This window comes from Brassica napus, chromosome C1 (assembly GCF_020379485.1).
Source record: "Brassica napus cultivar Da-Ae chromosome C1, Da-Ae, whole genome shotgun sequence".
Lineage (NCBI taxonomy): Eukaryota > Viridiplantae > Streptophyta > Magnoliopsida > Brassicales > Brassicaceae > Brassica > Brassica napus.
Genome location: NC_063444.1, coordinates 39191016 through 39204763, shown reverse-complemented (window position 1 = coordinate 39204763; position 13748 = coordinate 39191016). Strand labels below are relative to the sequence as shown.

The window sequence follows — 13748 nt, the reverse complement described above, 5'->3', positions numbered from 1 at the left end:
CCTGACCGATATGTAACCGAGCCGAATACTTGACCGATAGTCTTCAATTGCATTAAACCGAATCGATATTTAACTACTTTAGGGTTGGGTTTTGGATGTAGTGTCACCGTATAAATAGAAAGTGTTAGTGTGAGCAAATAAACTATAAGTATGTTATGTGGTCTGTGTTTGTCTCGTTTTCAATTTGTTCGTTTAAGAAAAGCTAATCCATAACCTGCCTGCTGTTGCAGAATGGATTAGTCTGGTCAAATTATTAGGACGGCTTGGTATTAATGTTAATTTCAAAACTATTATGTAATTAACAATGCATGCTTGCAGTCAAGTTTTGTTGCATTCGTATCTTGTTCTGGTTAATTTTTCAAAACCATCACCAACTCAATAATTGCGGGAGAGAAAAAGACTTATTTAACCGGAGAAACCAATAATTGATTTCTCTAAAGTTCACAAATAGTTCTAGTGGAGAGGTGATCTTTACACACAAGTGAACGAATTTGAAAACTCCGTTTCAACATGATTCTAGAAATGTATAGAATTGTACCATACGAAGGAACCGAGCCACTGCTTTAGACCGGACCATAAAAAGAAAAGTGTTGGATAGTTTATTCGTTTTCCTTACTCCAAGAGAAATATACTGAAAAAAGGCGAGCATTGTTACCGATGACCTAAACTATGAACAGTGGGCTCCAAACGTGAAAACTAGACTAGTGGAGAACGGAGTTTGGGATGTCGTCGTAAACGGAGTCCCGCCGGATCCTACAAAGATTCCAGAGTTAGCGGCAACTACCAACTGTTGTGGATAAGCTTCAATAACATAGCTTAGGATGCAAGTTATTCATTAAGAAAAGTAGATTAACTTATAGATTAGGATAAAGTTAAGTTTCCTAATCTCAATTGTAATAGGACAAGCTAAGAGTTCCTATATATAAAGAGATCTATAATGTAAGTTGATCTCATAAGTTAAGAAAATAAATAAAACAAAGATACAGTTTTATACATTAAGCGCATTCATACATACGATCTTTGGAGACTTGATTTGGTATCAGAGCATAAGGTTAGTTTGTGTGATTGCGACTCACAGAATCAATGGCTGAAGATAAAGCGTTGATAGACACGAAGACGCTGGGACGAAGAGATGGGATTCCCGGGACTGTTGTCTGTCCAATGCTAACTTCAACCAACTACACGGTTTGGGCAATGAGAATGAAAGTTTTTCTTCGCGTCCATAAGGTATGGGAAGCGATCGAACCGGGAACAGATAAAGAAGAGAAGAATGATTATGCTACGGTACTTCTTTTCCAATCCGTTCCAGAGAATCTGATATTGCAAATCGGTGAACAGAGTTCTCCTAAAGATATGTGGGAAGCTTTGAAAACGATAAATCTTGGCGCAGATCGTGTAAGAGAAGCTCGGCTGCAGACCTTGATGAACGATTTCGAACGTCTAAAGATGTCCGATTCGGAATCAATAGATACCTTCTCAGGCAAGTTATCTGAACTTGCATCGAAATTGGCCTCATTAGGACAGAGTATTGAAGAACCTAAACTAGTAAGGAAGCTCTTAAATAGCCTGCCTAGATCAAAGTTCATCATGTTGGTGGCCTCGCTGGAACAGATGCTAGATTTAAATGCAATCAAGTATGAGGATGTTGTTGGGAGAATTAAAGCATATTAAGAACGAATCAAAGAAGATACAACAAGCGATCAACAAAACAATCTGCTGTTCTCAAGTTTAGGTGGATCTAATGATCAGAACTCGAGAGGACAAAGTAGAGGAAATTATAGAGGACGTGGCAGAGGCAACTCCGGAGAGTGGAACAAAGAGATGAGAGACTACTCTCAGATCACTTGCTTCAACTGCAAGAAAAAAGGTCACTTCAAGTCTGTTTGTCCAGAGAAGAAAGAAGAGAATCAAGAGCTCAACAAAACTGAAACAGAAGTTGCAGATACTGTGCTCTATATGCATGAGGTTGTATTTCTGAACGAGGAAAAAGTCATACCTAGAGCACTCGAGACAAGCAAGAAAGAGGAAGGAATATGGTACTTGGATAATGGAGCAAGTAATCATATGACGGGTGAAAGAGGTTATTTCTCTGAATTGAACCAAAATATTAAGGGTAAAGTGAAGTTCGGAGACGGCTCATGTGTGGATATAGATGGAAAAGGATCGATATTGTTTGAAGCTAAAACAGGGGAGCAAAGACTTCTTACTGATATCTACTATATTCCGAATTTGAGAAGTAACATTCTCAGCTTGGGACAGGCAACAGAGCAAGGCTATGATGTTAGGATGAAGGATGATTACCTAACTTTGAGAGATTCAAACGGAAGACTTCTCACCAAAGTTCTAAGAACTTCTAATAGACTCTACAAGGTTCCACTTAAAGTCGGTACACCTAATGGTCTTCTCGCGAAGATAAAAGAAGAACCGTGGAGTTGGCATGCGCGCCTTGGTCACATAAGCTTCAAGACAATACAAGCTATGGCAGCAAAGAACATGGTTCATGGACTACCTGAAATCAAAGAAGAGAATCAATTGTGTGACTCGTGTTTGGTCGGTAAACAAACTAGGCATAGCTTTCCTAAAGCAACGTCCTATAGGTCAACTAATGCACTAGAGCTACTGCACGCAGACCTCTGTGGTCCAATCTCACCCGCGACACCAGCACACAACCGCTACATATTCGTTATAATTGATGATTGCACGAGATATATTTGGACTATTTTGGTGAAGGAAAAGAGCGAAGCTTTCGACAAGTTCAAAGATTTCAAAAGCCTCGTTGAAAAAGAAGTAAACAAAACAGTAGGAACGCTCCGTACAGACAGAGGAGGGGAGTTCACATCAAGGGAGTTTCAGGAGTTTTGTAACAGAAGTGGAATCAAGCGTCATCTAACGGCACCGTACACTCCTCAACAGAATGGCGTAGTAGAAAGGAGAAACCGCACCCTCATGGAGATGACTCGAAGCATGTTAAAAGCAACAAAGGTTCCAAACTACATGTGGGGAGAAGCGGTTCGACATGGAGAGCTGAATGAAGAAGTTTACATCTCACAGCCTGAAGGGTTTGAAAATAAGGGAGAAGAACATAAGGTTTTCAAACTCGCTAAGGCTCTATATGGGTTAAGACAAGCTCCACGGGCTTGGAACACAAAGCTCGACAAGATTCTCAAACAGTTAAGCTTCAAGAAGTGTTCAAAGGAAAGTTCTGTATATAGAAAGGATGATGATGGCAAGCTACTCATCGTAGCTATCTATGTTGACGACCTGTTCGTCACCGGCAACTCTAGAAAAGAGATCACAGACTTCAAAAGGAACATGTCGCAGAACTTTGAGATGTCAGACTTGGGACTGTTAACCTACTACCTCGGACTTGAAGTAAAGCAAAGTCCAGACTGCATCACAATCACTCAAGAAGCGTATGCGCAAAGGATCTTGAAGGAAGCTGCAAGATGACTGCAATCCAACTTGCATACCAATGGAGTTTGGTCTTCAACTCTCTAAAGGACAAGATGAACCGGAGATAGACTCTACACTATATCGAAGAAGAATTGGATGTCTCAGGTATCTTATGCACACAAGGCCAGACATGGCGTTTTCGGTTGGGATCTTGAGTAGATACATGCACTCACCGAGGACTTCTCACGGCAATACACTAAAGCGTGTGTTAAGATATCTAAAAGGTACTATCGGATATGGCTTGTCATACAAGAAAGGAGGAACTAAGAGACTTGTGGGCTTCAGTGACAGTAGTCACAACACGGACCCTGACGATGGGAGAAGCACGACGGGACACTTGTTTTGCCTTGGAGAAACGCCAGTGACCTGGTGTTCACAGAAGCAAGACACAGTGGCATTGTCCTCCTGCAAAGCAGAATTCATGGCCGCGACTGAAGCCGCAAAGCAAGCTATCTGGCTTCAAGATTTGATGAGCGAGATTTTAGGAAAGAAGATGGAGAAGACATTGATTAGTGTCGACAACAAGTCAGCTATCGCATTAGCTAGGAATCCTGTGTTTCACCGAAGAAGCAAACACATTGCTAAGCGTTTTCATTTCATTCGAGAGAAAGTGGAACAAGATGAGATTGATGTGGAGCATGTACCGGAAACGGAACAGAAAGCAGACATCCTAACCAAAGCCTTGGCAAGAATCAAGTTCAAAGAGATGAGAGACATGATTCAAGTTCAAGACTTAAGCAAAAATAGTTTGAAGCTTAGAAGGGAGAATGTTGTGGATAAGCTTCAATAAGATAGCTTAGGATGCAAGTTTTTCTTTAAGAAAAGTAGAATAACTTATAGATTAGGATAAAGTAAGTTTTCTAATCTCAATTGTAATAGGACAAGCTAAGAGCTCCTATATATAAAGAGATCTATAATGTAAGTTGATCTCATAAGTTAAGAAAATAAATAAAACTAAGATACAGTTTTATACATTAAGCGCATTCATACGTACGAGACTTGACCAACGTCGTAGATCTTGCACGATGGAGAAACCTCGCCATAAAAGACATGAAAGCGCTCAAGATTTTGTAATCTTCTCTCCCAGATTCCACTTTTAGGAACACTTTCTCGTCTGCTTCGACCAAGGATCTCTGGGACTTGCTCAAAACGTGTAACGAGGAAGCGAAGCTTCGTAGGTTAGAGAACGAGTTCAAAGAGCTTAGTATGTACGTACCAAGGAGAACCAATGAATGTTTACTTGGAAAGAGCTTAGTATATTAAAAGTTTTTATAAATTTTATTAAATCAGACAAATCACTCCTCTCGGGAATTCTATTTTTTATTAAAGAAGTATTTTTAATGCTGAATGATTATATTAGTACAGAACATACAAGGGTAGGGTTGGATTGGCGGATGGAAAGGTTATCATGGCAGAAGGGAAAGGAGATGTGAGAATTGTAATGAAGGGAGTGAGGAAGATGATTATCAAGAATCTGCTTTTTGTTCCTCGGTTGAACAGAAATGTGTTGAGTGTTGCTCAGATGACATCAAGAGGGTATACAGTGATAATGGGAGCTGGTGAATGCATTATTAAGGACGAGACTGGGATTGTTTTTGATAGAGCCATTTGGGAAGAGAGAGGCATTGGTCTGCGTTTGCAGATGATTGAAGGTACTCTCACCTCTTAGTTAGAGGCTAGTCACTTCATAAACTTACTTGTCAGGTGGACATTTCAGTCTTTTTTGGTTTGGTTCTTTCTACTCCAGTATGAATCAGTATTGGTCTTTTAACCTACAGCGGTTTGGTTTTAATCTAGTTGTCGGAACACTAGTTTGTAATACCTATGCATTGCTTTTGTAAACCTGGTTGAATGGTGAAAAGCGATTTCTTGTAGAAAGATAATGATCAAATATATATGATTACATACCAAACTTAATTGAGAAAGAGAGACATGAAAGGTGGATAGTTGAATCAGTAGCGGCAGATCTTGGCGGTAGGCATCGTGACACAAACTTGAGCGTACTTCTTCTTCGCCGCCTCGGTACCTCGCTTGGGCTCCTCCTCGTCAGCCATGGCTGCCTTAGCCAAGGAACAGACCGCCGCAGCTGCAGCTGTGAACATGAGATCCCTCCTCATTGTGGTGCTGCTATGTTCCTCCTTGGCCTTGACTTGTAAGCTGGTTGCGTTCTCGCTCGTCGAGGCTCTGACCACGGAGAGCCTTCGTCCGCCGGTGGTTGATGGAAGCTTAGCGATGTACGGGAGGAATGTGGCTGTCATGGTCATCGATGCCATTGCTTGAATCCTACGTTCGAATCTACTCTCCAAATACCACTCATTAGCTCTGGGGTATATGCTTGTGAGACGGTGGAATGTGTTTTAAGAAGTTTGGGCCTGTGAAAAGCGTTAAGTTTGTGGTGAATATTATCCATTTGCCTTATCCAAATATGATTTTTTGTGCAAATGGTGTGTTGCCACGTATCATGCTCTATCTTTGTTGCGAATAATTCACGAGGCGCTCTCGTATATTTTCGATGTTGTGAAGACCACATGTGGGTCCATACAAAATAATAAAGCCCATCTTCGTCAGATAAAACTCCTATCCAAATTATAAGACCGGCCGGGTAGCGCCCGACCCGTATTTAACCGGATACACAGTTTAAACGACATTAATCGCTCTCGCTCTCAAGTTCCTTCGTTCATCCTCGAGAGATTCGATTCGAAGCCAAGCTTCTTCGATTTCTCCCTCTAATACCTCAATCCTGCTTTCGCATTGCTTCTCTGATTTCGTTTCTGGAGTTTTCGAAGGTTTGAAAGCACGTCTCCCTCCCTCCGAGGAATCAAATAAAGAGACTCATAAAACCCTAATTTCTCCAGTTCAGTTGTAGAAACCCTAACTCGCGGGGCTGGGCAATTCGCACTCCTCTCCGTGTTGAAGACAAGCGAGAGAGTATGAATGCTCCGATCATAGGTGAGCTCGATTCACAGTCCTTTCTCAAACAGTTCTAGTTACTTATTCACTTTCTCTGTGTAGATCCGTTGCAAGGAGACTTTCCAGAGGTGATCGAAGAGTATCTGGAGCATGGGGTCATCAAGTGCGTTGCTTTTAATCACCGTGGTTCTCTCCTCGCAGGTAAAGTTGTCTCCTTTGTCTCGTTATCTATCAGCTTTAGTTAGTTTAGACTAATTTTGGATTTTTGATGTTATCTTGTATTGTATTGTTGTTGATAGCTGGATGTGCGGATGGGAGCTGTGTCATCTGGGACTTCGAAACCAGAGGCATTGCAAAAGTGCTTCGTGATAACGATTGCGCTGCTGCAATCACAAGCGTCTCCTGGTCAAAGTATGGACACCGCTTGCTTGTCTCAGCTGCAGACAAGTCGTTAACTCTCTGGGATGTCTCCACTGGGGAGAAGATTGCTAGAACAACTCTTCAGCAGACTCCCTTGCACGCTCGTCTCAACCCTGGCTTGAGTTCGCCTTCTCTTTGTCTCGCGTGCCCGCTCTCGTCTGCTCCCATGATTGTTGACTTTGAGATTGGTTGCACGACTTTGCTTCCTGTGTGTGTGCCTGAGATGCCTGATGTGTTAGCTCCTCCGCAGCGCACTAAATGTCCGGATTCAGGTCCTCCTTTCTCTCCTGCTGCAGCCTGCTTTAACAAGTGTGGGGATTTAGTTTATGTGGGGAATGCTAAAGGCGAAATACTTATTGTTGATTATAAGAGTGTTCGAGTTCTTGCTTTGGTTCCTGTCTCTGGTGGGTCTGCGGTGAAGAACATAGTCTTTAGCAGGGACGGGAAGTATCTTCTCACGAATTCGCACGACCGCATCATCAGGATATATGAGAATCTTCTCCCAGCTAAAGATGTGCTTTGCTCACTCGAGGACTTGTCTAAGAACGTAGATGGTGTTGAGAAAATGAAGACTGTTGGATCCAAATGCTTAACGCTCTTCAGGGAGTTCCAAGATTTAGTTACCAAGATGCATTGGAAAGCACCTTGTTTCAGCGGTGATGGCGAGTGGGTCGTTGGTGGTTCTGCATGCAAAGGAGAGCATAAGATCTACATATGGGATCGAGCGGGGCATCTGGTGAAAATACTAGAAGGTCCAAAAGAGGCCTTGATTGATCTTGCTTGGCATCCTGTTCATCCTGTAATCGTCTCTGTTTCCTTGACCGGTCTAGTATACATTTGGGCGAAAGATTACACAGAGAACTGGAGTGCGTTTGCTCCTGATTTCAAGGAGCTCGAGGAGAATGAAGAGTATGTGGAACGTGAAGATGAATTTGATTTGATGCCTGAGACAGGAAAGGTGAGAAATTGAATGGATAGATTGCATAAGGATTCTCTGTTAATTACTCTGTCACCTGTTTACCTGAATATATGTGGTTGTATTTGTGTAGGTGAAAGTATCAAGTGTTAATGAAGATGAGGAAGTTGACATAGAGACAGTGGAAAAGGATGCTTTCAGCGATTCAGATATGTCAGTGGAGGAACTCCGTTACCTTCCAGCTGAACCGATCCCAGATGCAAATGAGGAGCAAGACGAGTTAAAGTTAATCGAAGCTCGTATATCTGCATCTCCTGCTTCCGAAGAGGCTGGTCAGAATGGACATGTGACAGACCTTGTATCAAGTCCACAAGGAGGTAAGAAAGATCGTAACAGCTTCAGATGAAAAAGACGGTTTATGAATTCCCCTACATTACATACTGGGAGAATATAATTCAAATTACTCGTAAAAAGCATAAAGTCTTTTCTGAATAGATGTCTGATTTGTAGATTAGTATTGTGGATAGATGTACGAATCTGTGATGTTTTATTCCATAGACTTCGATCTTTATTTACTAATGCATTTGGCTCTGTATTGTAGAAGAAATGGGTGAAACACGAGGAAAGAGAAAAAGGAAACCATCAGAGAAAGCCATGGAGTTGCAGGCGGAGAAGGCAAAGTCATCAAAAGCTTCAGGAAGAACAGTACGAGAGAAAAGCAGAGCAGTAGGCGATCAAGAAATCGATGAGAGTGTAAATGGTCAGGATGATGTTGACGACGATGCATATTATTGACCAAGTAAGTCTACTAATCTTTATGTATGCAGCATAAAAAAAGTTGCAGCAAGCTTAAGATATGGAATAATTTTTATCTGAATGTTGTGGTTGCAGGCAATAATGCTGTGTTCTTCTCTACCACGACACACCTGCGCTGTGAATCAAGCTGGATTCTGCACACTAGGAATATATGTAGCCAGGATCTTAAATTTAAGCGTGTATTAAGACAATGTTTAAGCAGTTTAGAGAAAGAGATAGAGAGGGAACATAAACATCTTTTGATTCATTAACTTTGATCATCACACAACAGAATTATTGCTCATAACAGTTACAGAATACATGTCCTTTACAACAAACAATGGATACAGCCAGATAGATAGATGTCAGGACTATGTGTGTATGGTTTTTAAAACGAAGAGTCCTGGATAAATTTGTTTTTAAGTTTCACGAGGGCCGTCAGAAGATTGAGTCTTTCGTAGGTTCCAGTGAAGACCGTCGTGGATGCTGCGTAGGAAGTCATTAGTGGATTCGACCTGGCAAGCCGTTGAGACAGGCCACGGTGCCATGCTACACACCAGTGCATCCCCTGCTTCAAGCTGTTTACGGCCTTTCCCATCAAACGATACCCAAGCAGAGCTTCTGCTGTTGAATGGCACTTGCACTCTCACTGTCACGTGGTCCGGTAATATCAGTGGGCGGAACGACAGAGAATGCGGACAGATAGGTGTGAACAAGATCCCAGGAACCTGCAAAAAACATCATGTTTAGAATAATTGTCCTTCATCATGATCTAAAAGATGCCATCATTAGATATATTACCTGTGGATGGACCATTGACCCTCCAGCTGCAAGCGAGTATGCGGTGCTACCAGATGTTGTGGAGAGTATGAGTCCGTCGCCTTGCACACATGTGACAAATGAGTTGTCGCAGTAGCATTCAAGGTTTGTGAGGAAAGAAGTTATCCCACGGTCGATGGTGACTTCATTAAGAACAAGCATGTTCTCCTCTGTCTCGTAGTCATGCCTAGCTTTATCTCTGATGATGTGACACTGCAACCTGTGTCTTAGTGTTATACTGAGTGGACCCTTCAATACCGCTTCAAGACATTCTCGGTATTGTTCGCTATCTGGTATCATAAGAGTTAAAAGAAAAGTTTCTAGTGTCATGCTGCAAAATTTTTAACTGATGCTTATAAAGAAAATGCTAAAGCAGCGATTAAGGATACGGAAAGGAGTCATGAATCCCAAAGATCCCATGGAAAATGGAACAATTGGAGGCACTGGTCCTTTAAACATCGATGCTGCCTGTAATCATTAAGATGTTTCAGGTTAGATCGTATGTGCTACTTGTTGTAAAGAAGGATACAGATGTGAACTGTTATAAACTTCAGAGTGAGATTGACGTTACCCATAGAACGGTACCATCCCCGCCAAGAGTTATAACAAGGTCAACCTTCGGGTGTAGAAGTGAAATTTCTTTGTCTGCATAAACAAAATGATCAATGAAGCTTTCATATACATATGTCTCTAAGCTTTATTTAGATGTAGCATATATATCATATATCTTACCATCTTCCCAAGTTTGTACAAAGTCAAAGGAACTTGATTCCGACAAAAGTTCTGCCTTCACTCGTGGTTCCACGTAAACATTTAGCCCCTTCTGCTCTCTCAACCATCTGAAATCAATGTGTCTTTACTTTATCTTTTAAGCAAACAATTTTACATTTCAACAGACATTCAGAGAGAACTACTGAAACTGATCCTATGGTTTCTTAGATACTGACCTGACCATTTCCACAGAAAGAACTTGTACAGAAGTTGACTTAGGTTTGGTGAAAATCAGAACATTTTGTGGACTGGTCTCCCATGTCAGTGAAATCTGAATGAATATTACAAAGTTGTTTTACGTTAGTCTACATACTGAACAACTGTGGATCGACTTAAGAACAAAAAAAAGTAACAGTTTGATGATACCGCAACATACATATTTGCATTTACTTGTAAGAAAATTCAAGAGAGCTGAGACAAAAGGATAGATGCGATGAAACAAAGACTGCTTACCTGTTTACTACTGCGGTCTGCTGTAGTGATATTCCCACTCTCGAACGAGACGATATCTTTCTTGTGTTGGTCATTAGCTTGACCCTTGCATCCCCACGAAAGCTTAAACGATGCCTGCATCAACGTTGACAATTCAAGACACTAACGTGAAGTAGACAGGAGAGAGTTTCTTCATTCTCTAATTATTGCTATGCCTCAAGGTTTCCCCCCACCAGTTTTTTGAATGCAACGGATACAGCAAAAAGAACAATATTCATCTAAATTGATGTGCAAGTCCCAAAAAAATATTGCTAGACCGTTGCCTAATTATGTTTATTGACTTTGCAAACCCACAAGATATAATAAGCAAATAACTGGACCAAAACAATTAACTATGTAGTATTTACCTTTCGCTTCAGTTTGTTGTTAGACCCAATAGGACTGTTAGGTTCACAATCTTGGAGTACTTCATGAGCGCAGATACGCTCCAAGGCATACCTTGCTGATTTCCCATTTTCCGGGACATGAAGCCGTGGAGACTTGGCTATATGATCCATCTCCATGCTGTTAGCTTCTTCATTTAAAGGTGCTGTAATACAAGCCAGTAAACTATGTTACATCCATGGCCAATAATAGCAAAACGACTAGATCTAAATGGCGAAGACACTTGGAATTGGAGAGAGAGAGTAAAATGATTTCAACGATAGTTAGATAGAAGAAAACTTACCTTGACGTAGCAAGTCAAGGTTCTTAGACCTCTCCAGCTCATATCTACGTTTCCATTCAGCAGCCTCAGCTTGAGCCAATGCCTTCCCTTCAGCAGATCCTCTTAGAGCCTTTGCAACAGCTACACAGAATGCCAAAATAAAAAAGTAAGTTCCTAATGACAAAAGAAAACACAAAGCATGAGGCTTTTAGCTTCAACATTACTTCTCAAGGCCTCAGAGAACTCAATGAGATGATCATCTGAAGCCTGCATAGGAGTCTGTTGAATAAGAAGCTCCTCAACTGCTTTCTCTGATTGGGCTAGTGAATTCAAATCACTGAAAGCATTCTCCGGGTTTGATCGCAAACTGTTTGCATCTCCATTTCCTAATGAATCCTGCCCATAGAAATAATTTTTTTTTTTAAAAAGTCAAATACTTTAAACAATGTTGTGATTGAAAAACATGAGCTTTGAAGATAGACGACATAGCCAAAAAAACCAGGAACAACACTTTCGTACACATTCTCAATTTCTGAATCAGTTTCAATGAAGCAAAATTTGGGGCGATCATAAAAGAGAAATCTTTTTACAGGTTTGATTTAAAAATATCTAAAATTGAAGACGAAAATTTAGAAAAAAAACAGAGAGACTGAATGTTACACACGCGCAAAAAAAAAAAAGCAGAGGAAAGAGAGTGATGATCGATGATGACTAAAACAGAGAAACGAGGAAGGAGAGGAAAACGAAGTACAGTGTGATTGAGCTTGTAGTTCGACGACATTGAATTCTCTATGATCGAAGACGACAGAGGTCGAAATGAAAGAAGAAGCTTATGGATTTGTTTTGACAAGACGGCAGATTTATAGTATACAAAGAGTCGTAACTGGGTTAAGCATCAATCCAAGTTTTTTTTGTTTTTTTTTTTTTGTGAAACAGTAATTTCTTTCAACTTTACGACCGGAAACACATTTTTGACCCCTCAACTAAAATATTCTTTGTTTATAAATACCATCAGACAACCACAAAAATAAAAGAGAAAAATAATTATTATGAAAAAGGTGTGCATCGCTAAAATTTCTTTTTTTTATCAATATATTTTACAGTTTTTACAGTCACATTTTTGCTCTTTTTTACATCTGTTCATAAACATTAATAATATATTTTTCCTTTTATTTACATTTTTCATGGAAACTTCAGATATTTTTTGGGCCATCTTAATATAAAAAACCCTCGATCGATGAAAGTCATATACTTTCATGCATGCTTTGCTAATGGAGAAGAATATACTTGCTTGGTGTAAATGATTTGTGAGACATATGTCACATATGTGAAGTTGTGGGGGGGGGGGGGGGGGGGGGGGGTGATGATGCTTCCTTCATTCAGATTAAAGAATAAAATAATGGTTTGTCTATCTCAACTTTTGGGGAGGTGGTATCGAGCACTTCCATGAAAAATAATACTAGCTAGTATTTACATCTTTTGCTCGTATTATGTTTTTTTACCAAGTTTTTTTTTTTAAATGCAAGTGACTTATTAGAATATATGCAATGTTTTTAAAACAAGACCGACCCGATGGTTGAACCGAGATTGACCATGAACAGGCTATATAACCGGATTGGGTCAAATAATTGGTTCGACCATGAACCGGTCACAAAACCGAATTGGATTTTAAAATTATTAAAATGATAAAAACCATTAAAACTATCAAAAAATATATATAAACTATCCATATAAACATAAAAGTAGTTTATATTGATTATGTTTATGTTTTAAATTCATTTATATTTTAATTATGTATCATATTTACTAATATTATTTTTAAATTTAAACACTAAAAATATATTAAACTAGATTATTGAACCAGGTTTGACCCGGTCGAACCATATTGAACCATGACCCAAAAATTATCCGGTTCAACTTGCGGTCCGGTTTTAAAAATACAGAATGTATGAGAAATTAGAACAATAATAATAGAGATATTTACGCAAGCAAAAAAATTCGAAATAAGAAAAAAAAAATACTAACAAGTATATGAGGGTAAAGGAGAAACTAATTAGAGCATTTTCATTGCATGTGTTCTTAATTTAAAATATCTGACCTAAAATAAACTAAAAAGTAACAATTGATGTTGTGATATCCTCTTAATTTAAAATATCTGACCTAAAATAAACTAAAAAGTAACAATTGATTGAACGAGTATCTCAAATGTTGTGATATCCATCCAGAAATATTTAAAATGAGATACCTAAAAATATTTTTTTTTAAACTTACTTAAAATACTTCTAAATATGTATCTCAACATTTTGAAATATTCATTCAATTAATTCTTTTTTTCTTTATATTTAGTTAGATATTCTATATTAGGAACCCATGCAATGAAAATGCTCTAACAAAACATCATCTTAGATCAATGCATGGTGAAAGAAAAGACCAATTCGTTTTCCAACTTCCATAGAAAAGGTCTTGAACTAATTGTATGATCGTGGTTGATTTGGAAGTTCCATTTGCATAATTTAGATTAATTTC

The 13748-nt window shown here is 39.5% G+C and overlaps 3 protein-coding genes across 8 annotated transcripts; 1 reads left to right on the top strand and 2 right to left on the bottom strand.

The window, feature by feature from the left end:
• Positions 1-382: 382 nt before the first annotated feature.
• Positions 383-5826, bottom strand: LOC106406634 (photosystem II 5 kDa protein, chloroplastic-like). 3 transcript variants are annotated; one of them, XM_048744473.1, is made up of 2 exons: positions 5362-5826; positions 383-753 (listed from the first exon to the last, which is right to left on the bottom strand). In XM_048744473.1, exon 1 carries the CDS (start codon positions 5724-5726, stop codon positions 5406-5408), a length of 321 nt encoding a protein of 106 aa, XP_048600430.1. In that variant the 5' UTR covers positions 5727-5826; the 3' UTR covers positions 383-753; positions 5362-5405. The 3 variants fall into 3 exon arrangements, with proteins under 3 accessions (XP_048600430.1, XP_048600432.1, XP_048600431.1); XM_048744475.1 differs by lacking the exon at positions 383-753 and adding an exon at positions 836-1853; XM_048744474.1 differs by lacking the exon at positions 383-753 and adding an exon at positions 2338-2509.
• A 163-nt stretch (positions 5827-5989) lies between these two features.
• Positions 5990-8785, top strand: LOC106405990 (protein RBL). Of its 4 annotated transcripts, none has more exons than XM_048744472.1 (7): positions 6038-6239; positions 6309-6402; positions 6466-6564; positions 6663-7741; positions 7833-8076; positions 8301-8498; positions 8591-8785. In XM_048744472.1, the coding sequence occupies exons 2-6, from the start codon at positions 6384-6386 to the stop codon at positions 8492-8494; spliced, it is 1635 nt and encodes a 544-aa protein (XP_048600429.1). In that variant the 5' UTR covers positions 6038-6239; positions 6309-6383; the 3' UTR covers positions 8495-8498; positions 8591-8785. The 4 variants fall into 4 exon arrangements, with proteins under 4 accessions (XP_022550866.2, XP_022550867.2, XP_048600429.1 ...); XM_013846561.3 differs by having other exon boundaries at positions 6075-6239; positions 6320-6402; XM_022695145.2 differs by having other exon boundaries at positions 5990-6402.
• On the bottom strand, positions 8734-12197 carry LOC106405991 (NAD(H) kinase 1). Its single transcript, XM_013846562.3, has 11 exons — positions 11974-12197; positions 11447-11618; positions 11244-11363; positions 10924-11105; positions 10538-10651; positions 10261-10355; positions 10046-10152; positions 9885-9958; positions 9703-9781; positions 9296-9603; positions 8734-9222 (listed from the first exon to the last, which is right to left on the bottom strand). Exons 1-11 carry the CDS (start codon positions 12001-12003, stop codon positions 8914-8916), a joined length of 1590 nt encoding a protein of 529 aa, XP_013702016.1. The 5' UTR covers positions 12004-12197; the 3' UTR covers positions 8734-8913.
• Between the last annotated feature and the right edge of the window lie 1551 nt (positions 12198-13748).